General features: G+C 40.9%; 1 protein-coding gene across 1 annotated transcript in view; it reads right to left on the reverse strand.

The window, feature by feature from the left end:
- CHMP2B (charged multivesicular body protein 2B) overlaps positions 1-11,187 on the reverse strand; it is a 35,222-nt gene extending 24,035 nt beyond the window's left edge. The window contains exon 1 of the mRNA XM_075542450.1: positions 10,866-11,187. Within this exon, the coding sequence (XP_075398565.1) occupies positions 10,866-10,899 (34 nt within the window). The 5' untranslated portion in view covers positions 10,900-11,187. The remainder of the gene's footprint in view (positions 1-10,865) is intronic.
- Positions 11,188-22,683: the final 11,496 nt, after the last annotated feature.

The raw sequence follows: 22,683 nt of genomic DNA on the forward strand, positions 1-22,683 counted from the left end.
AACACTGCAAACACAGAATGCAGAAAAGACTTAGAATAGGAAGAATCCAACTCTGGAGCAGCTAAGGATTTCCAACAACAAAATTGCTGAAACGATCTGCCAAACAACTTCCCAAAGAAAAAGAACTATGGAAACAAAGGACAGGTTCGGAAGCCGATAATGAAAGACGGAAACACAAGGAACGAAGCGTTTAATGCAATTGGAGACCCATCGCAGACGGCTTCCTGGAAAAGGGGAAGCAGAAATAGAAAGAAGGGTGAAGAGAATTAGGTGTAAAGCTGTCACAAACAAACACGCCAGGGTGAGGAAAAGATGGCACATAGCAAAGAGGTCAAGACACGCGCTGCTGTACAGTAAGTGTTGAGGGTGCCCATACTAAGAAAGGCGGGGATCCGGATCCAGGAGAGACATACAGGCCTGACTGCAGCTTGCCCTTTGATCTGCCAGGAATAGAGATCCAATAGAAGACTTTATGCTGAGGAGTGGCACAGGGATACTGACATAGACAAGCTCATATAACCACACTGAAGCAGAATTTGCCCCACACCCACGCCTGCCCTGCCTGAGACAACAATGTTTTAACATCACAATGGAACCCAGGTTTGTCAGTGCTCTTGTTTAAATCCCTCACCTCTCCCCTTCAAGAGAGGCTGTAAATCTCTCCCCACTAGGAGGACAAGCTACAGAAGAAATCCAGGGATGGGGTCATGAAACAGGGCACTTGAATTTTACCTAAAGATACTTTTGTCTTACTTGTGCCAAAACCACAGTGATACATGTATTTTAAGTTACTGTCTCTTCTGCTGTCTGTATTCTACCCTCCCTGAAAACTGTGAGGAGGCTTGGCCAGGGAGGAGGGTGCTGCAGTCTGGAGAGAAGTTCCCTTTGAACCTCCCACGGCAGCCTGGGCTTGCCTGATATAAAACAATTAAAGACTTCAATAATTGTAATTGGACATTGCAGTGGTCTTCTTTTATCTGAACTCGCAACAATATTACAGTGTCAGGTGTATCAGTCATTTCCATAACTCTGTAGATGATGAATTTGAGCACAATGAGACAAAGGATAGAAGAAGCATAATACAGTGAAGTGCAAACTTAGTGAAACCCATACATCAATCAGTACCTCCTCCTCTTTCATAAGACTCCCTTTGCCTTGTATGTCACTCTCGCCCCTGTTCAATGATGCTCCGCTCAGTAATGGTGACCCTTCTTCTATTATCTAAATACTTCATCCAGGCGTTCTTGTCATCAACACTCCATTCCAAGATCCTTCTGCAAAGAATGGCCTCAGTATATTTCTAGCTTAGAGAAGGCCCAAGAGCATGCATGATTCATACATCAGTGTCTTCCAACTAACCTTGGATCCAACAATCACTGGAAAAGAACTTAACTGCTCCACCTTCCCCTCGGAAGCAGTTTTCAAGCTGGAGGTCAGGAGAACATGACTCACCAGCCAGACCTGTTTATGACAGAGTAATGTCAGAGGGCAGGGAAGGATGAGAAGCCGTGAGAAACCCAGATGTCTAAGATGATATGAGACCCCAAGCATCCCCAATTCAGAAAGCCCGTAGTACTGTGATCACAAAATACACTGTCTCCCCAGACAACAAAATTCCTTTGTTTCTCTTCCATGTGGTATTCACGTTATTTTAATTGGCTAATAAATTAGGACAAGGACCTGTAGGTTGGCCAAAAGCAGTAAGACCAGAATTAAGACCAAGGAGCTGCTGGCACACAAGGAACATCATGGGAGCCAACATTTAAGCAGCAAAGGGAGCAGGGACTGATAATTAACTGAAGACTGAGGGAATGACAAAAACTGCTAAACCAGGAAAGAAACTGATGAAAACAAAGTAGTGTTGCATTGTTTGAGATCGCTTTCATTTGAGGTGCTTTGGGAGCAGCCAAGAGATGGTCAGCAAATTGTTCGGTATACTGGTCTGGAACTCGGGGCAGGGAACCTAGAGACACAAATGTGGAATCTGTCAGCACTTCAGTTAATTAAAAGAGTAATAGCAGCTAAGATCATATATAGAGAGAATGTGCTTTGAAAATAGTAACGGAATCATGAAAACACTCTTTTTTAAGGGGTAGTTTAAAAAAACAGAAGGGAAGGAGGCAGAGAGTAAAGATAAAAGATGTCTTTTAAAAAGAAGGAAAATATTTTAAAAGAGGGGTTAGAGAATTATGATTATCATAGCTAATTTCAGATGGCTCTTGGCTGAAAAGAGAAAATATCACAAATATGCTTACATGTGTTTTATTAACTATATTTTATTAACGATGCAAAGGCATTCGACGGTGTGGATCATAACAAACTATGGTTAACAATGTGAAAACGTGACTACCAGAACACTTGATTATGCTACCATGAAACATGAAGATTGAACCCGAGGCAGCTGTTCACACAAAACAAGGGGATCTGAATGGTCTAACAATTAAGGGAAAGTATGCATTAGGTTTGTATTCTTTCATCATGCTTATTTAATCCGAAATCTGAGGAAATAAACCTAGAGATTGGACTACTTGAAGAGAATGCGGCATCAGGATTGGAGGAAGCTTGTTACAACCTGGGTTATATACATGACACAACTTTGCTTGCTGAAAAGGAGGAGGACTTGAAGCACTTACTCTAAAAGACCAAAGACATCCTTCAGTATGTAAAGAAAACAAAAATCCTCATAATTAGGACAATAAGCAACATCATGATAGAGGGATAAAACATTTCATTTTACTTCGATCCTCAATCAATGCTCAGGGAAGCAACGGTCAAGAAATCAAACAAAATACTGCATTGCATCCATCTGTTGCAAAGACTTCTTTCAACTGTTAAGAAGCAATAACGTCCCCCGGAGGACTAAGTTGTGCCTGACCCAGCCATGGTATTTCCATCGCATTATCTGCCTGTGAAATGCAATGAACAATGACGACAGAAGACGAGCGGTGCATCTGAATTACGGTACTAGTCAAGGATGTTTGAGTAGCATGGGCTCCGGAGGAACAAACATGTCTGTTTTTCTATTTGAGGAGGGCCAGACTTGGATTCATATTCTGTGGGCATGCTATCAGAGGAGGGAAGAAGTCTCTGTAAGAGCACTGAAAATGATTGATACTGTATGGGACTACAGGAAAAGAGGAGAGCTGTACAGAGATGCTTTTACACAGTGGCTGCAACCATAGGCTCAAACAAAGAATTGTGGGGAAGGCACAAGAAGGGGCGATACTTGATCCTGTTGCACACAGGTTTGACATGTGGAGAAGCAGACTCAACAGCACCAGGCAACACCACCTAACTGTCAGGACAAAGAAACCATGACAGAGAATTTCAAGAAAGAAATTATCAGCAGGATTAAATACAACGCAAGCCCAAGAGAACAATAATCAAATGCCACTGAATTTGACAATCTAAACGTCACTAATGATCTTAGCGGGAATTGATATCATGAGGTATAATAAAGCAAACTGCTGTGGAAAGAAGGGGTCCATACGAGTACAGAGAGACAAGTCCATATGAGTACAGAGAGACAAGTCCATATGAGTACAGAGAGACGGGTCCCTATGAGTACAGACAGACAGGTCCATATGAGTACAGACAGGTCCGTATGAGTAGAGACAGGTCCGTATGAGTACAGAGAGAGGTCCGTATGAGTACAGAGAGACAGGTCCATAGAGTACAGAGAGACAGGTCCATATGAATACAGAGACTGGTCCATATGAGTAGAGAGAGGTCCGTATGAGTACAGAGAGACAGGTCCATAGAGTACAGAGAGACGGGTCCCTATGAGTACAGACAGACAGGTCCGTAGGAGTACAGACAGGTCCATATGAGTAGAGAGAGGTCCGTATGAGTACAGAGAGAGGTCCGTATGAGTACAGAGAGACAGGTCCATAGAGTACAGAGAGACAGGTCCATAGAGTATAGAGAGACAGGTCTATATGAGTATGGAGACAGGTCTGTACAGAGACAGGTCCGTAGGAGTACAGAGAGACAGGTCCGTATGAGTACTGACAGACAGGTCCGTATGAATACAGAGAGAGGTCCATATGAGTACAGAGAGACAGGTCCATAGAGTATAGAGAGACAGGTCCATATGAGTATGGAGACAGGTCTGTACAGAGACAGGTCCGTATGAATACAGAGAGAGGTCCATATGAGTACAGAGAGACAGGTCCATAGAGTATAGAGAGACAGGTCCATATGAGTATGGAGACAGGTCTGTACAGAGACAGGTCCGCAGGAGTACAGAGAGACAGTTCCGTATGAGTTCAGAGACAGGTCCGTAGAGTACAGAGAGGTCCATATGATTACAGACACACAGGTCCATATGAGTAGAGAGAGACAGGAAACCCCCCCCCCCAAAAAAAAAAGGTTCAGTTGACAATCAAAAAGAAATTGGACTAAACTTCCTTAGAAAGGCAGGATCAAGGGATAGGGAATGAAGGTCATTTCTAGTTTTCCACTTTTGAGATGGGAAAGTTCTTGTAATGTCAAGAGAAGAAGAAAATTGGTTCAAAGGCAAAAGACATGCCTTACATGTTATCTAGCCAAAGTCAGTGGAGAATCCGGCAGTTTTGCTTGGTTGTGTACAGGGTTGCTCTGTGGGGGACCCGACTCAGTGCCACCTAACAATAACCAAAGCTGAGAATTCTATTTACTTACCGAGAAAAGCGAAGTTAAACTGTACCATAGTATCTCTAATTTAAAAAATAATCAGAGATGAGAAGCCGGTTCTTCCCACAAACAAATAAATTTCAGTACATTTCTGTTTCCTCACCCTTAAAATAGAGAAAATAATAGTACTCATCTCATAAGCTGCCTGGAATTTAAATATGATACTACGTTTAAAAAGTATGGCACAGTGTTGCCTTGAAGTGTTGCCTCAAATATGCTTTTACTGAGGCCAACAGAAAAAATATACTAGGGGGTTTAAAAATTTTCATAGGACATTTCCATTATCACATCTTTCAAATTTTCCACAAACTTTTTCAAGTCTCTTTGTATACAGAGCTATAAAAACTTCACAATGTAAGGGCTACTTGTGTTCCATTATGTATTCAAGACAAATCCTCATCTTTATGCACAGGTTCATAATTACCAACAATAAACGGGTCACTATCAGTCCAGAGCCTTGATGGTGTCCTGGTTATGCATTGGGCTGCTAATTGCAAGGTCAGCAGTTTGAAATCACCAAAGGCTCCTGTGGACAAAGATGGGGCTTTCTACTCCAGTTAAGAGTTAGAGTCACAGAAATAGCAGGGGCAGTTCCACCCTTCCTATAAGGTCGCAGAGAGCCACCATCACCTGGATGGCAGCAAGTAATCAATCCAAGGGGAAAAACAATCAAATGCTGTGTGTGCGTCTATATATATCTACACACAGTGTATCTTGAACTACAAGGAGTTAATGACGCTGACTTCCAGCTCTGTAAAAATGCATGAGTAATTTAATTGATCTTACAACTGAGTGAGCTGACTTACTGTATATGTGGATGTTTTTTTCTGTATTGTCAACAAGTTTTACATTTGTGGTAGTCTTACTAGGGTACCTTCAAACTTCAAAAAAGGTCCAATCAAAACCATGACTTCTGAGGGGATTTGCTAAGCTAGTTAAAGTAAAGGCAGAGAGGTCAACTAAGATGGGTATGGTGACTGCTTTTGGTAACTGCTTTTGGTGACTGCCACCATATGGCTAATCTTGGGATGCAGAGAATACCAAAAAGATGCTTAATTGTATTTATTGACTATGTAAAGGCATTTGACTGGATGGACCATAAAAAAATAGATATCCTTGAGAAGAATGGGGATCATAAAACACTGCATTGTGCTCATGCAGAACCTGGACATGGACCAAGAGACAATTGTGAGAACAGGACAAGAAAATACTGTATCTTTTAAAATCAAGAGAGGTGTGGACCAGGGTTGTATCCTCTCACTACTTCTTCAATCTGTATGCTGAGCAATTAATCAGAGAAGCTGGATTACATGAACAAGAACACAATATCAGGATTGAAGGAAGGCTTATTAACAATCTACAATATGCAGATGACACACCTTATTTGCTGGAAGTGAGGATGGCTTGAAGTACTTGCTGATTAAGTTCAAGGATTGTAGCCTTCAGACGGATTAGAATTCCATGTAAAGAAGATCAAAATCCTCACAACTGGACCAATGGGTATTGGCCAAGGACTTTGTCTTGTTTAGGTACATAATCAATGTTCAAGGAAGTAAGAGTCAAGAGAGCAAATCTGCTGCACAAGGCTTCTTTCGGGTGTTGAAAAGCAAGATTGTTACTTTGAGGAATATGGTGTGTCTGACTTAAGCCCTGGTGTTTTCCATTTCTTCATACGCATGTGAAAGTTGGGTACCAATTAAGGAATATCAGAGAATAATCAATGCATTAGGACTGTGGTGCTAGAAAATAATATTGGAATTGCCATGGACCACCAAAAGAACAAACAAATGCGTCATGGAAGAAGTACAACCAGAATACTCCTAAGAAGCAAGGATGGCTAGACTTCATGTACTTTGGATATGTCATCAGGCGATACCTGACACTGAAAAGGGCATCATTCTTAGTAAAGAAAATGGGAAGCAAAAAAAGGTAAGCCCCTGGGCAAGATAGGTTCACACAGTGGCTGCAACAGTAGGTTCAAACATAGGAACAACTGTGAATACAGTGCAGGATTAGGCAGTGTTTCTTGCTGTACTTGAGGCCACTGAGAGTCAGAACTAACCTGAGTGCACCTAACAACAATGCTTTTGGACAATCATGGGCTTGTTATAAAAAGTTTAAAGAACACTGGAAATTCCATTGGTGAAGAAAAGGCCAAGGGCTCAATATATCTTTCAGTCTTGATCTTGTCCCCAAACTCCAAGAACACTGACAATACAATTTGAGTCCCTCAAGGATACCCAAACCGCTATTTTGATGCCGGGCTATGGAACAGCAAAGACTGTTTTGGAGAAAGGCTAGACAGATAGAAACCCTGCTTTCAGTAAGTGGGAGCATATTTCTAGAAATAATAGCTCCATGTCTTTGATATTTTTGTCTAATAGAGGTTTCTATCATCTGTGACAATACTTTTTGGCTCGGAGGAGTCCTGGTGGTGTGGTGGGTTATGAACTCTACTGCTAACCTACCCGTCACAAAATATTTCTACAAGGGGTACCCACCCCCCCCAAAAATGGAAATAAACTCCGCTGGGCAAAACTTTTGTAGTAAGCATTTTTCTCGCTAAGCTAGTATCGAGAAACTCATTTTGAGTTAGCGCACCTAGCGGCGTCACCTGGGAAGGTTCTCGCTGATCATAGTGAACTTTTTGGTAAAAGCAGTTTGCCTAGAACCTCGTTTTTTGTGATGGTCAATTTAAGAGAGCAATGTGTGCTTGTGACATTTTGTTTCCTGCTTGGGACAAATGCCACAGAAACTGTTGTAATGCTGAACACAGATTACAAGGACAGTGCTATGGGAAAAACAAGTGTATACAAGTAGTTTTCTCATTTAAAAAAAAAAAAAAGGTGAACTGGCAATTGATGAGAAACTTCATTCGGGACATCCGTCAACTTCCCCAACAGATGAAAACTTTTAAATGTCATGATTTGTGGCAGGCGATTTGCCACCACAGCAATGCACCTGCTCATGCAACCATCTCAGTGCATGAGTTTTTGGCAAAAAACAGCATACCTCTCAAAAAACAGCATACCATGCGCCTAACCTCACTCCATGCAACTTCTTTTTGTTTCCGTAAATGAAGAGGGACATGAAAGGACAGAGATTTAAGATGTAAAAGAGGTGAAGTAAAACATGAAGGAGGTGCTCTCACCATCCCAACAGATGAATTGGAAAAATGTTTCCAAGAATGGAATCGCAGATTTGGCAAATATATTAAGTGTAATCTAGAGTGCTTTGAAGGTGATAAGGTTGTTTTGTAAAATAAAAATAAAATTAAATAGCTTTGGAAAAAAATCCTTTTTTTGGAGGGGGTACCCCTCATATACATTACAATCTATGTAACTGTATTATATATCAATATCTACATATAGAATGAAGGTTTCTGGGTGGTGCAAATGGTTTTCATTGTACTACTAATCTAAAGGATGTTGAATTGATCTCATTGTGGGAAAATACTGCCTGAAAAGCTGCTTCCATAAAGACTGTCATCCATAAAAAATTATAGAACGGTTTCACCCTGACCACATGTTGTCACCCTAAGTCAGAATCAACTCGGCCACACCAGACTTGGAATATGCACACACACACATCTATAGATACACAGACACATGAGTATATGTCTATATGTAGGTGTGTTGTGTTGCTCTTGTTGGCTTGGCTGCCATGATGATTCTGACTCAGAGACAAATGCTCCTTCGGATCACCAGGTCCGTCCGTCTTCTCAGGCCTCTCTGGGCTGCTTGAACAACAACTTTACAGATGACAATCCAGTGCTAAACATTTGCATCATCCCTCTGCGTAGCACAAGGCAAAATCAGTCAAAGAAACACCAAGTACGTAATGTAATCGCAAATTCAAAAGAATGCTTCTTTTAGATGGCACTGAGGTACACCTCTCATTAATTTCTGTAAGGATGTAGATACTGCAGAGACTTATTCATCTTTGTCAACAATGAATTAAACATAACTTTGAATATAATATGTGCTGTAATGTTGTATCCCTTTTTCATTTGCATGTGCAGCAGTCTTTAATGATAGAGTATATAACTCTTCTACCCAACCAAAGATAAAAAAGATTCAATTATTCCCCAGTTCTATAATCTACTGCAGATTCCTCTTATATATCAGAATTTCATTACTGCTGGAACAGATAAAAAGACAGCATACAGTAAAAGATCTTATGATCAATAATCAGCAAGTCCAAAATATCTAGGAGAAATGCATAAAAATACATTGAGGTTCATAATATATAGCTTCATTATTTCTAAGCAGAATGCTGTCATTTTTCCAACAAAACAAGGCCTCCTTTTAACAAAACAAGCAGAAACATCTGTAAAATCTGTGAAAAGCTCTGTATCAGAGTCATGTAAAATTAAAATGTTCTATCAGTAAGTGATTAGAATTGACATTATTCTTTTAAGCAACATACTATTAGATGTACAGTCAAGAATTTACAGAAATGTTGTGATTAATGAACATTTGGAAATTGCAGACACACATATTTAATTTAGTTGAACAGCTTTGTAAGTCTTTAAGAAATTATTTCTTTGAAAATTTAACTCGGCTATAAATGGGTATATAGTTAACAGCCTTATCCCACATCCTGTCTTTTTTTGGCTCCCTAATATACTTGAAGCACAACAATCACTATATTACCAAAGGAACCACAGAACACAGCAATGAGACTAATATACATCTATTCTTTGGAAATAGTCGACACATATTGTCATTAAATCTATTTAAGATACCCTAGATTATAACAGAAAGTTTTAAAATTCAAGTTGCAACATCACAATAAAAAGGATTCACCTATTTTTCTTCCTTCTATTTAATAGATTTTCAGTTTATATAAAACTCAAACATCAAGAAAATTAACTTATTTACTCCTGGAGTCTTTTGTTTGCACTGAAGATCCCTAAGCTCCAAGAAATAAGACATAGGAAGTGCCATGTTAAGATGCAACACTGCCCAGCAACAACACACATGTAACTCAGTTAACGTTGCACACCAAGTTGGTAGCTAGCCCAGGTATTAAAAATAGTACTTATTTTATCAAAAGTAAAAAACCACCAAAAGTAAGCAATAATGGACTGTGCCGTGTGGTAGAAGAGTTGTAAAATGACATAGTGTGGTACGCTGAAGGGTGGAGTGGTAGGGTAAGGTCTTTTGTTTTCTCACTGAAAACAGTTCTGCTGGCACTGGAACCACCAATACAAAGGAAGGACGGAGTTTTCCTCAGGTCTGGACCAAGCACCCTGTTTGTACCAATCACTGTCTAGCTACCATTGCTCCTTTGGTGGCAGAGTTATGCCCTTACAAAGAAGTGATTCTTTGGCTGAACAGCAACAACCTAAGCTGAACATGCAATGGGAAACACGATTTTGCAATTGCATGAATGAATTTAGTTCCTGGTAGTAGTCAATGAAAACATCATGACTAATTAAGCAGTGTTAGAATATATGACGCAAAACATTGCACAAAGAATATTTAAAATGGGTCTATCCCCCTACATTCATTATCTTTTAAGGCAGTGAGCTAAAGGTCTGAGGTACTGCAGGTATCTTTAAAATGTAAACTTCTAGGTAAATAAGACATGCCACCATCTCCTGTATGTTGCACAAGAAAATCATAGGGGAGAAAAACCATCGTGAACCGAAATTCAAGCAGTTTCCTTGGGTTTCTTTTGCTCTGCTCCTGGGGTGAGTCGAGACTCATTTGTTTCACATTCCTCCTGATGAAGTCTACTCAGTGCAAGATCAGTCCGCACACCAGTTCACCTGGAGCCTTGTCCCTCCTGCCCTCATTACCCGCACCTGACAGCACACGTTTCCGGTTTGGCAGCCCAGAGGCAACCGAGCTCCGAACTGAAGCAGCAGCAAGCCACGTAGGAGAAGCCAACACGAAACCTCCCAAAACATGCAGGCTAACGCCATTCGAGCTCCATTAGAACCCTGCTTCCCGTGAAAGAAAACTCGGGGCGAGCGTGGCGGGGTGTCGGCGGGGCAGGGCCAGCCCGCCCAGGTGAGTGGAGCTGCAAGTCCGCGAAGGTGGGGAACGGTGACGCAGCGAAGGCGTTCACCTGTGGGCCTTCGCTCCCGCCCCGCCCCCGGGGCGGCTGCAATACTGTAACCCCACAGCCCCCCAAGGACGAGGGCTGAGCAGCTGGGCCCCTCCGGCTAAGCCGACACTCACCATCCACGGTTTTCTTCTTGAAGAGGGACGCCATGGTCGGGGACCGCGCCCGAGTGGCCCGGTTCGGCCCGGTTCGGCCCGCAGCTGGGCGCGGCGGGAGGCGACCGACAGGCCCTGGGGGGTTCGAGAGGGCCGAGGCGCTGAGCAGGCCGAGAGGGTGCGGTGGCGAGAGGGGATCCCAGAAGGGCGGCTCTTCAGGGAACGACCGCAGTCTCGCCGCCCCGAGCTCAGGTGACCGGGAACTAAGACACTTTTTGGAGAAGTCACTTCTCGGCGGCGCCTGCGCACTGTGATCTTGCGCCTGCGCAGTCGTGACCGTGAAGCCGCCGCGCTGCCCTCAGCTCCGCGGTTGCCCGCTCTTGCGACCCGCGGGGTCTTCCGGGACGTGCCCGGGACTTTGGGGGGGGGGTGGGGAGGGAGAGTGGGGTGGGAAGAGGTGCGCGCGGTGTTTGGGGACGTCTTCTCGCGAGTGCGTTCTCTTGCTCGCTGCGACGACCTGCGCCCGGCGCTCTCCCGTGAGCGCTGGAGGCTCCCGGCGTGCGCAGAGCAACGTGGGTCGCCCTGGGACCGCTTGGACCCATGCTGAGTTGATTTAGGACATCCCCGTCGCGAGCTCCATTGAGCCGGCGCCGGCACAGGGGTACTGGACGGGGCTGATGCTAATGCGGAGCTCGCGCCCTTTTGCGCTCCGGCTCCGCGCCCACCTGCAGCACGGGCTGCGGGGGCGCAGCGGCCCCGCGGCGAGGGTCCCAGGGGGTAGTGTCAGGGGACGGGGGGGGGGGGGGCGGTGTGTGTGTGTGTGTGTGAGATGTCTAGTGTTGAGGATGGCGGGACCTAAGTGAACAGGGTACACCTTTCTTAGTGCAATCCTTTTTGAATATTCTTGATTGGGGAACGGGGAGCACGATGGGGAAATTTTATATACCGTTTTAAATGTCTCTATCAATTTGAATTTCTTACGTTGCTTATGAGGAAAAATTCATTCGTGTACTGTGAACTTAGTGAAGTGCTGCCCTCCTGTATGTTGGTGTGATGTTTACCATGTTAAAGGAAAAGCAGAGTCAATTAAGCAGTCCTTGCGGACATATATATAAGCTTACATGGGGGACACTTTTTGGATCAAGACTAAGTGTATATTTAGTCGTGTGTTTAATATATTGCTTCACTATTCAGACCTTGAGTTTTTTCTCACCAATTTATTGGGATAGTAAAAATCTGCCTTCCACGGGGTAAACTTAATATTTATTTCATAGATGTAATTACAGTTACAGACATCCCAGTCTGGTGTTAACATTTCTAGATTTATAAATTCCTATCTCCAGCCTATTTATGTATTTAAGGTAATCAAAATGTCTTTCCCAATTTTTTGTCCTATAAGAATCCTGGATAACAAAGCCACCAATAATGTGGCTGCTCAGATGATCACTACAAATCTGCTTGTGAACAATTTTCTCAAAATGACCCAATAATGTGCAAGTAGAATTATATTACTCAGCAAGTGTTTCTAGATCTTATAGGAAGTTCAGGTAAAAATAAAACACAAGACAGCCGTTGCACCCCAATTCTGATCTTTCCTGAAGTCAGCTATGTGGCAAAAGGCAGCTAGCCCTGGCTGCAGGTTAAAATGAATGGCACAGAGCTGTGGTGGAATGCCGGAGAGACAATAAGCTGTTATGTGTGTAGTAATCAACTTCTCCCTGGTGCAGTCACCCTTGTGTTATTACCCTTACACTATCCCCCCCACTGACCCAATTGTACCAGTTGGTAAAATGCCAAAATACTTAGCAGCAACCATATGGAAGACCCTCCAAACGTGCACAGCGGGAGCTCAAGACAGGGCTGGTTAATTATAATAAAAACAAAATAGAAATAAGTACTATTTAAATCAAGCAGTGTAATAGCTTGATTCGTACATAGTTGGAAGCAGGCTTAAATGTATTCAGCTGGTATACACTAACCTGCTTGCCTTCCATTCTGATTCATTGGCGGTCTAACTGTACCAGCATGTACTTTGAATATCACGTCTTATTTAAAAGAGTTCTGATGGCATATATCCCACTCTTTAACACTCATTGGCAGGTTTTAGAAGAGGGAACACAATTATTTAGGTAAGATTTGTGAACTATGTAATTTACACTGAACACTGTATATTATATTTTTAATAGCACACTATTAACTATTTTGACAACTTGGTCTTTGAATGGCATCAGATTTTTAATCAACTAAAACTTTTAGATTTTTTTTCTTTTAGCATAAACCCTGACTCAATCCTTCCTATCCTATATTAGGAATGGATTGTTGTAGCCAAAATAGAACTTATCTTTTCACTCATCTACCTATACCTTTTTAAGGCACTATAACCATGAATTAATTCATATTAAGCTGATCCTCACCTCTGAGGCACGGTCGGCCTGATCTGGTTTTCAGCATTTACTGTATTTTTGTTTGTTTGTTTATATTGGGGTTTATCTCAGATGTGTTTATCATTGCGGACACCTCTTGAAATTTTGTTATATGTTTTACTGCTACTGCTCTTTGGTATATGAAACCCAGGAATGCTGAGCATATAGCGATAGCATGTAGAATTAGGGTCCCTGGGGAGGTACAGTGGTGGTGGTTAGAGGGGTACAAAGGAGCTGATCTCAAGAAGTTCAGAAAGGAAAATAATATTTTGAAACTGATTGTGGCAACAGTTGTATAATACTGCTTGATGTGATTGAACTATGGAATGATCTATCTGTAATAACGCCCAATAAAATGGTTTTAAAAAAAAGATGCCTTTGTTCTACTTTTAATTTTCCACTTGCAGTAACCATAAAAAAATTAAGTGGCATGTTGTAATGTGTTCTTATATAAACAGTATCCAATTTACATGATCAATTTTTGCTTTTCCAAAAATGAATACAACAATTCAAAAATCTATTTTTGATTATCTTCTAGTTTTCCATTCAATTGTTTCTTTTCTTTAGCAATAGAATATTTGCCATTTATCATATTTTTATATCATGGAATACGATTTGAATAAATGCACGGAACTAAAATCACTTTCTATTCTTTTCCATTTATGTTACCACAAAAGTGCTGACTCTGGACATACAACATCATGGGTCTATAACTCTCACTCTCTAGCTAGTAGATGAACTAAGTCACAGAATTGCTCCATGCCCTTGTTTTCTCACATGTAAAATGAAATAATCATATTACCTTAGTTTGGTTGTTTTAAGAATTAAGCAAGTTAAAATACATAAAACACTCAAAGTAGTGTGGCCACATAAATATGCCCAATAATGGTATTATTCTCAGTTGTTTTTATTCCTTTTGTAATCACACCACTTAGAAATGTTTTCTTCTGTAGTAGAGGAAAACCTGAGATTGAAGGTTTATGTTTTCTGATTCTAATCCCTATCAGCCCCAGTTGGTCTCATTTCTTTCTCCATGACTAAAAATAACCCCAAACAGTAGGTTTATAATAGGGAGGAGGAACAACTCGGAGAAGGGCAGTGAAAATGGTTGCCCAACTCAATGCATGTACTCAATGTGACTGACTTGTACATGTGCAAACTTGAATTGGCATGTGCAGTACACTCAACTGAAAAATTAAGCAGTGATAATCCATTCTTTCCTAACTTTAATCTGTTATTTTCTGTAGGAGTTACAGGAATTTACATGTAACACTGGCTTGCTTATTGTCTTAAAATCATTCATTATAGGCCATGACCAGATGTCCCGCTTTTGGTGGGACAGTCTGATTTTTAACAATTTTTCCCTGTGACCCGTGGAGTTTTTTTTAAAAGTCCTAATTTTTTGGAAAGAATGCGTGACAAGCTAGAGTATTTGGCTGCCATGTGGCTATTTCTTCAGGATATGAGTTTTATCAATGGTGTCCCGCTTTACCAATGTTAAAATCTGGTCACCTTATAATAGGCCTAGTTGCATGAGTCTTTTCTCCCCAACTCCATATTCTCAACTTGAGAATAAAGAAGAGATCTCTGGAGGCCCAGTAGAGAGGCATTGTGCTTCCCAAAACAAAGGTCATGGTTCAAACCTGTGGTTTGAGGGGGAAGTGAAGAAGGACAAGAGGATAGGGAACAAGAGAGAGAGGATGGGAGAGGAGAAGGGGAGCTGGAACAGAGCTAGAGGGACTCCTTATTGCTAAACCAGGCCTACATATATTTGGGGGAGTGCACGCCCACTAGTAACAGGTAAAGACATACGTCCCAGGAAGGGGTTGCACTATAGGTTATACAGCAATGAGGGGACAATCTAGAGTTATACACACAACAGGAAGAGGAGGGATGGGTATCCATGTGACAAGATGGGTAGATCCTAGATACAGGATGGCAGCCTAATGGAAGTTTCTGAGCTTGTTTGACCTGTTCTCTGGCTCAACTGATAGACCATTATTCTTAGGGTGTGAACTCCACCTACAGGAACCAAATCAATGACTTCAGGCCTGTCCATTGTCCTTAACAGTAGGGAGCGGGGCCTACCATACTCTAGGGACTGACTGTCTTCAGGGAGGATGCCTCTAAGCAGCTGACTGACCCCCTGATTTCCGTAGGAGAAAGGTGAGGCTGGAGGCTCCTGTAAAATTTAAGTCTCAGGAAATCTAAAGCAGCTTTACTCTGCTTGTTATGAGTCAGGGTCTACTTTTGGTGTGGCTTTGATTTGGGAACAGAACATATTCTATTCTTCAATCATTTTCCTACAAATATAAATATATTTAATAGAAACTGTAATGCAATTGATTTTTTATATCACTTATACCTGAGTCCTATTGGCTTGATGACAGTGAGTTTGTTTTTTTAGTTTATGTCTCAGTATTTTTAATGCCAAAATGACACAAAGTATATGAAGTACACTTGTATTGACTTGACACATTCAGATTTCCATGTATCTGAATGGCAGACGACAGTATTCACTACCATAAACAACATAGGAATACTGCTTCAGACTGACACAGTAGTTAACCTTGCTATGGGGGAAAAATTAATGTGGATTTTCCCTTTATGGTTCTTATCTCAGTTCAAATCTGGGCAGACTGCAATCTACTTAAGTGACCACCTTACAGCACATTCTGCTTTATATCTAATAAAGCTTTAGCCGGAAACATGGCTATCCAGAAACAAAATTATGAATAATATGTCTACATGGGATTTTACATATTTCTCAGTGCCATACATATTTAGAACAAAAAGAGTCAAGAGTCATTTTCAAGTCAAATGACAACTCATTCCTTCTAAGATGTAAGCAATCACCAGAGAAAGAACTCCGGATAGGGCAAGATATGACAAAATAACATTCTGTGGATTATCAAGGGCTCATGAGGGAGCGGGAAGCGGGGAGAGAGGGAAAAAAAAAGAGGACCTGATGCAGAGGGCTTAAGTGGAGAGCAAATGCTTTGAGAGTGATTGGGGCAAAGAATGTGCAGATGTGCTTTACACAATTGATGTATGTATATGTGTGTATTGTGATAAGAGTTGTATGAGCCCCTAATAAAATGTAAAAAAAGAAAATGATTAGGGCAAAGAATGTACAGATGTGCTTTATAGAATTGATGTATGTATATGCATGGATTGTGAAAAGAGTTGTATGAGCCCCTAATAAGGTATTGAGAATCATCTCTAGCATTGCAAATAGTTAATAACATGGCTGCTAACCAAAAGTTGGAGGTTCAATTCCATGTAGAGGTACCTCAGCAGGAAGGCTCGAGAGTCTACTTATAATTAGTCAGTCATTGACAACCCGCTGGATCATCATTCTACCATCGGACCCACAGAGTTGCTATGGGTCAGGACTGCGGAGAAGGAAGCTGGTGAGCTATTGGACCAGTAAATGTGAGGACAGAGCACTTTGTATGTGTACACTGCAGAGCCGATGATGTAGCGTTTTCTGTGTTTCCTTCCTTGTGGCCAGATGACGGTGGGCTGGGTGGGCCTATGTGGAGAAGTAAACTTGCGTAAGATTGCTGCTGCCAACGTTGACTCAGAGGAGTAAAAGCCTTGGTTTGGGGAAAGGTGAGCGAGTGGAAGGAATTCTGATGCTTTCCTATTCCCTCTTCAGAGCTCGATGATTGCTATATGTGGACATCCTTCTCTCATTTATTTCATAACACTTACTCTAACCGGACTGAACGTCGATGTAGAAATATATCACATATACATGTCTATTGCATCCATATGATAGTTTTATTGCAAGCCAAATAATGCATGCAGATCTAGTCCGTGATTCAGAATATAAGCCTTCAAATGTGGCTTTTTCTCCCGATAATGCCTTTACCCTTGCTTTAACAGTTCAAGAAATTCATTCCATTTTTCTCTTTGTCGGCTCTTGCTTTTAAAAATGTATAACATAAAGAATGAAAGCCTATTTAGACACTTAGCCAATGAGAAAGCTGAATGAGTACTCTCAATGTGTGTGGCTGCACATCATTGGTTTTATAGTCTAAAATAGTGCATGTGTTATTTGGAATATGTAGCAACATGATCTTTTTTTTTGAAAAATAAACTAAACTTTGCCCTGAATTCCTCAATGTTAATAGGAGTTGCACATGAGTAAATCAAGACAGAATTTCTGCCCCCTGGCACAACAGAGCATATGTATATATTTGCTCTTCAATTCAGTAAGAACTCTAGAGTGCAGAACTACAACCATACAACATAGAAATGGACGTAAACATGGGGGTAATGGATTTTCTCTTCAATAAAATAAAACCGTAATAGCTATTTCACTGTCTATTTTAAATGAATAGAAATTAAGAAAAGCTCTGGATGTTCGATCTTGGTAAATTAGTAAGTATGAATAATTTGCTAAAATAATTGCACTGCATTTTCCATAGAAATAAGGTGGCTTTTTTATAATGATACTCATTTCAGGCTGCAATTAAGTGGCCTTCTCTTTATTGTTTTATTTGATAATGTAACAAACTGTTATATAGCACCTACCATGTGGACATGTCTAGTGCTCGTTAGATACTGGGAAGGAACTAAACATGAAATGGACATAGCCTTCATCTGGTAACAAAATTGTACATCGTTTAGTAAATGTAAAGATGTAATACATGGCCATACAGTTTGAGGTCACTTAAAAACTATATATTTAATTGAATGTATTAATAAAATTTGTGCTTGGATATCTTAGAAATTTGAACTATAACATGTTATACACATTTAAAAAAACAAACTCACTGTAAAAATTCGTCCCCTTCAATTTATTCCTGTTATACACACAAAAAAAGTGGTTTAAATGGTTGGATTTTTAACATGCCTGAGATGAAAAATTCAAATAAATTTAGAAATAATTTTAGATATATTTTATGTAAAAATTATAAGCACATCAATATTTGTAACCCTCATTCAATTACATAATAATAAAAATAAGTAATATCTGAATGGATGTAATGCAGAGTCAGAATGTTTGCTTTTCTTCATTCATTTAGTTCTACTTTGTGATAATTATAACTTAGGCTACAAATCACCATTTTGAAAACTATATAAGAAATTAAAACTCTCAGCCATAGCGCTGATTCTGAATTATAGAGAACTATAGGACGTAAAAAGTGGTGGAATCTCTTCTTTGTGTTTCCTAGGCTTTAGATCTTTTTTTAAATTTTTTATTGGGGGCTCGTACAGCCCTTATCACAACCCATCCATCCCATCTATGCATCCATTGTGTCAAGCACATTTGTACATTTGTTGTCATCATCATTCTCAAAACATTTGCTTTCTACTTGAGCCCTTGATACCAGCTCCTCATTTTCCCCCTCCTTCCCTTTTACCCCTCCCTCATGAACTCTTGATAATTTACAAATTATTATTATTATGTCATGTCTTACACTGTCCGATGTCTCCCTTCACCCACTTTTCTGTTGTCTGTCCCCCAGGCAGGAGGTTGTATGTAGATCCTTGTAAGTGGTTCCCCCTTTCTACCCCACCTTCTCTCCACCCTCCAGGTATTGCCCCCCTCACCACTAGTCCTGAAGGGATCATCTGTCCTAGATTCCGTGTGTTTCCATTTCCTATCTGTGCCAGTGTACATCCTCTGGTCTAGCCAGATTTGTAAGGTAGAATTGGGGTCATGATAGTGGGGAAAAGGAAGAATAAAAAGTAGAGGAAAGTTGTATGTTTCATTGTTGCTACCATGTATCCTGACGGGGGTGTCCAGTTGCCTACAGATGGGCTTTGGGCCTCCACTCTGCATTCACCCTCATTTACAATGATATGATTTTGTTCTTTGATGACTGATACCTGATCCCTTCGATACCTCATGGTCACACAGGCTAGTGTGTTTCTTCCATGAGGACTTTGGTGCTTCTGAGTTAGAAGGTCACTTGTTTATCTTCATGCCTTTAAGACCCCTGATGCTATAGCTTTTGATAGCCGGGCACTATCAGCTTTCTTCACCACATTTGCTTATGCACACATATGTCTTCTGCAATCGTGTCAGAAGGTGTGCATCATGGAATGCCAATTTAATAGAACAAAGTGGTCTTGCATTGAGGAAGTACTTGAGTGGAGTTCCAATGTCCATCTGCTGCCTTAATACTAAACTTATGAATATATGCACATAATCTATTTCTCCATCATCATATATAAATATATTTACATATATACATGCCTTATTTAGACCTCTATAAATACCCTTTGCCTCCTAGGTCTTTCCTCTATTTCCTTTTACTTTCCTATTGTCCCACTATCATGCTCAGCCTTCATTTGGGTTTCAGTAATTTCTTTTAGTTACATTGCCCTGGTAACCAGGCCTCTTATACCCTCCTTGCCATTAATTTTGGATCACTTGTTGCTCCCTTTTACCTGGGTTGGTCAACACTACCTCCTTACCCCTGCTTTCCCCTCTCCCGTGTCCCTCCAGAACCATCGGTCCCACTGTTTTCTCCTCCAGACTATTCATCCAGCCTATCCTATCTAGATAGATCTGCACAGATAATAATATGCACAAAAACAAGGCATAGCAAGACAGAGCAACAAAAGAGAACACAATGATGACAACAAAAAAGAAAACCAATGACCCAAAAATAATAAGTTAATTTAAAAAAAAAGAAAACCCTGTAAATAGATCCAGGTCTGATTTTTGACCTTCAGGCATGTCCTCCAGTAAAGTCCAATGGGGTGCCACGCTCTGGGCCCAAAGTCTATCCTTTGCACTCCCTCCGGAGTTCTCTGCTCTGCTACCACCATTGCTCTGACGAACACTGTTAGTGTTTTGCCTTGATGTCACGGGATCAGTCCAGGTCAATCCCAACACTGAGTCTCCAGTGTTGTCCCCCGTTGGACCATGGGTTAGTAGGGGACATTGTGTCTTATAATCCCCTTAATGGGAACAGAAAGCCTCATCTTTTTCCTTCAGAGTGGTATATGTATTCAAACTACTGACATTGTGGTGAGCAGTCCACTACATAACTAGGGCACCTTAAATCATCAGTGGAGAAAAAAAAATCACTTTCTATGAGAAAACTGAATATTATTGGTTCAAATGAGTGAGATTAATTTCTGCCCTATAGATTAACTGTTTTCAAGGTCTATGATCCATAACCACATATAGTGAAGACCAATTTTATGTACAAATTCAAACCAAGACACCAACCCATTGTCCTCAAGTTGATTGTGACTCAGAGTAGAACTGCCTCATACATACTGTGGCTAATGCTATAAATCTTTACCTAAGCAGACTGCGATATTTTTAATAGCGATCTGGCAGGTACCTTGAGCTACTGGCCTTTTGGTTAGCAGCCAAGCACTTAAATACTGTGTCATCAGATTCTCTTGTATATAACAAATATATATATAACAGAATTAAGATCACTGTCAAAAAAAGAATAATCTATTTTTAAGGATGCTAACCACACAGAATAATCTGTAGAGTGTTAAATGCTAAATAGCAGTTCAAAAGATAAAGTCATTTCTCAGGTCAGAACAGGTTATATGGGTTTAAAATCGTTTTTATGGTAACATCTTCTCTATTGTAGGTGTGGAGAATATCAAACACACTTTTTGCATTGCTCATAATAGAATAAAAATTATAAGCCAAGAGTGTTGGAATTGTCTTTTCTGGACGTGTTCTTGGATGTCTCCTTTGAGTAGAATGCCACCAGAAGAAGACACTGTTAATTTTCTGAGCCACAAGAACAAATGTATTATAGTTTTGGAGGGGCCAAAAATCCGAAGATATCAGCAGAGCTAGTTTGCTTTCGCAAGCTCTAAGGCAGAATCTGCTCTTTAATATTCCACCACCTTAAAACCACATGCAGTTCTTGACTCTGCATCCCTCCCTCATCTTCAAAACCAGCAACTAGTATCTTCATTTAACTCATGGGTATCAAACTGGCGGCCCACAGGCTGCATGCAGCCCTGAAGTTATTTTTTTGTGGCCCACGATGCTCTGAAATAAATGGAAAATAGAAAAATTGTTATGAAGAAAATAGCGCTTAGGGGAGATCGAGGCAATACTGTACACACAATTCCCTCATTACTTTTTATTTCAGAGTACTGTGGGCCACAAAAAGTTACCTTGGGGGCCGCATGCGGTCTGTGGGCCGCCAGTTTGACACCCCTGGTTTAACTCAGTCTTCTACCTCCTCCTACTTCCAGAATGTCGTGGGTGAGGCATGGGACTGCTATTGACAAGGCCAGCAGGTAGAAACCACCAACTGCTCCACAGGAGAAAGATGAGGCTTTCTTCTCCTATAAACAGTTCCAGTCTCCTATAAACAGTTTCTTCTCCTATAAACAGAAACCCAGAGGCAAATCTCGTCTGTCTGATAGGGTCACTAGAAGTCAGCATCCACTCGAAGAGAAAGCGTGAGATGATCACAATAGGCTCATTCGGATATCTCCGTGTAATCTTTGTAAAATCAACACATTGTGTTGTTAGGTGTCCGTTATTCAACCTCAACTCCTAGTGACCCTGTGCACAACAGAAATAAATGTGTTTGAGTTCTGAAGCATCCTCACCATTGTTGCTCAGTTTGCAGCCATTCTTGCAGGCACTGTATCGATTCTTCTTGTTGAGGCTCTTCCACCATTTTCACTGATCCTCCGTCAGCAGTCATGATGCCCTTCTCCAGGCATGGGTCCATTCTAAAAATATATCCAGTGTAGGTGAGCAGAAGCGTCACCATCTTTACATGTAAGGAACCTTCTTTCTGCTTTCTCACAGAGACACGTGTTTTCCATTGTTCTCAAAGCCCGTTGTATACTCATTAATCTTCACCAACACCATAATGCAAAGGCATGAATTCTTCTTTGGTCTTCCACATAAGTTATTCAGTTTTTTTGCACAAATATGAGGCAACAAAAATATTCTGGCTTTTATCAAATGCACCTTCATTTCAGAATGACATGTCTGTAGACCTGTAAGAGGTCTTCTTCAACACATACATCCTATGTAAATACACCATTTGATTTCTTGGTGTCTGCTTCCATAGACATCGATTTTGAGTATAAGCAAAATGAAATCCTTGACAACTTCAATCTTTGTTCCTATCTGTCACATGCTGCTTTTGGTTGAGTTGTAAGAATTGGTGTTTTCCTTTGGCTTAGGCATAAACCATAAGAAGGCAGAAAAATGGGTGAAGGGAGATGTCAGACAGTGTAAGATATGACAAAATAATAATTTATAAATCATTAAGCATTCATGAGAGATAGGGGAGCGGGAAGGGAAGGGGGAAATGAGGAGCTGATGCTAGGGGCTTAAGTAGAGAGCAAATTTTTTGACAATTATGAGGGTAACGAATGTATAAATGTGCTTTATACAATGGATGTATGTATGGATTGTGATAAGAGTTGTATGAGCCTCTTAATAA

Source organism: Tenrec ecaudatus, chromosome 2 (genome assembly GCF_050624435.1).
Source record: "Tenrec ecaudatus isolate mTenEca1 chromosome 2, mTenEca1.hap1, whole genome shotgun sequence".
Lineage (NCBI taxonomy): Eukaryota > Metazoa > Chordata > Mammalia > Afrosoricida > Tenrecidae > Tenrec > Tenrec ecaudatus.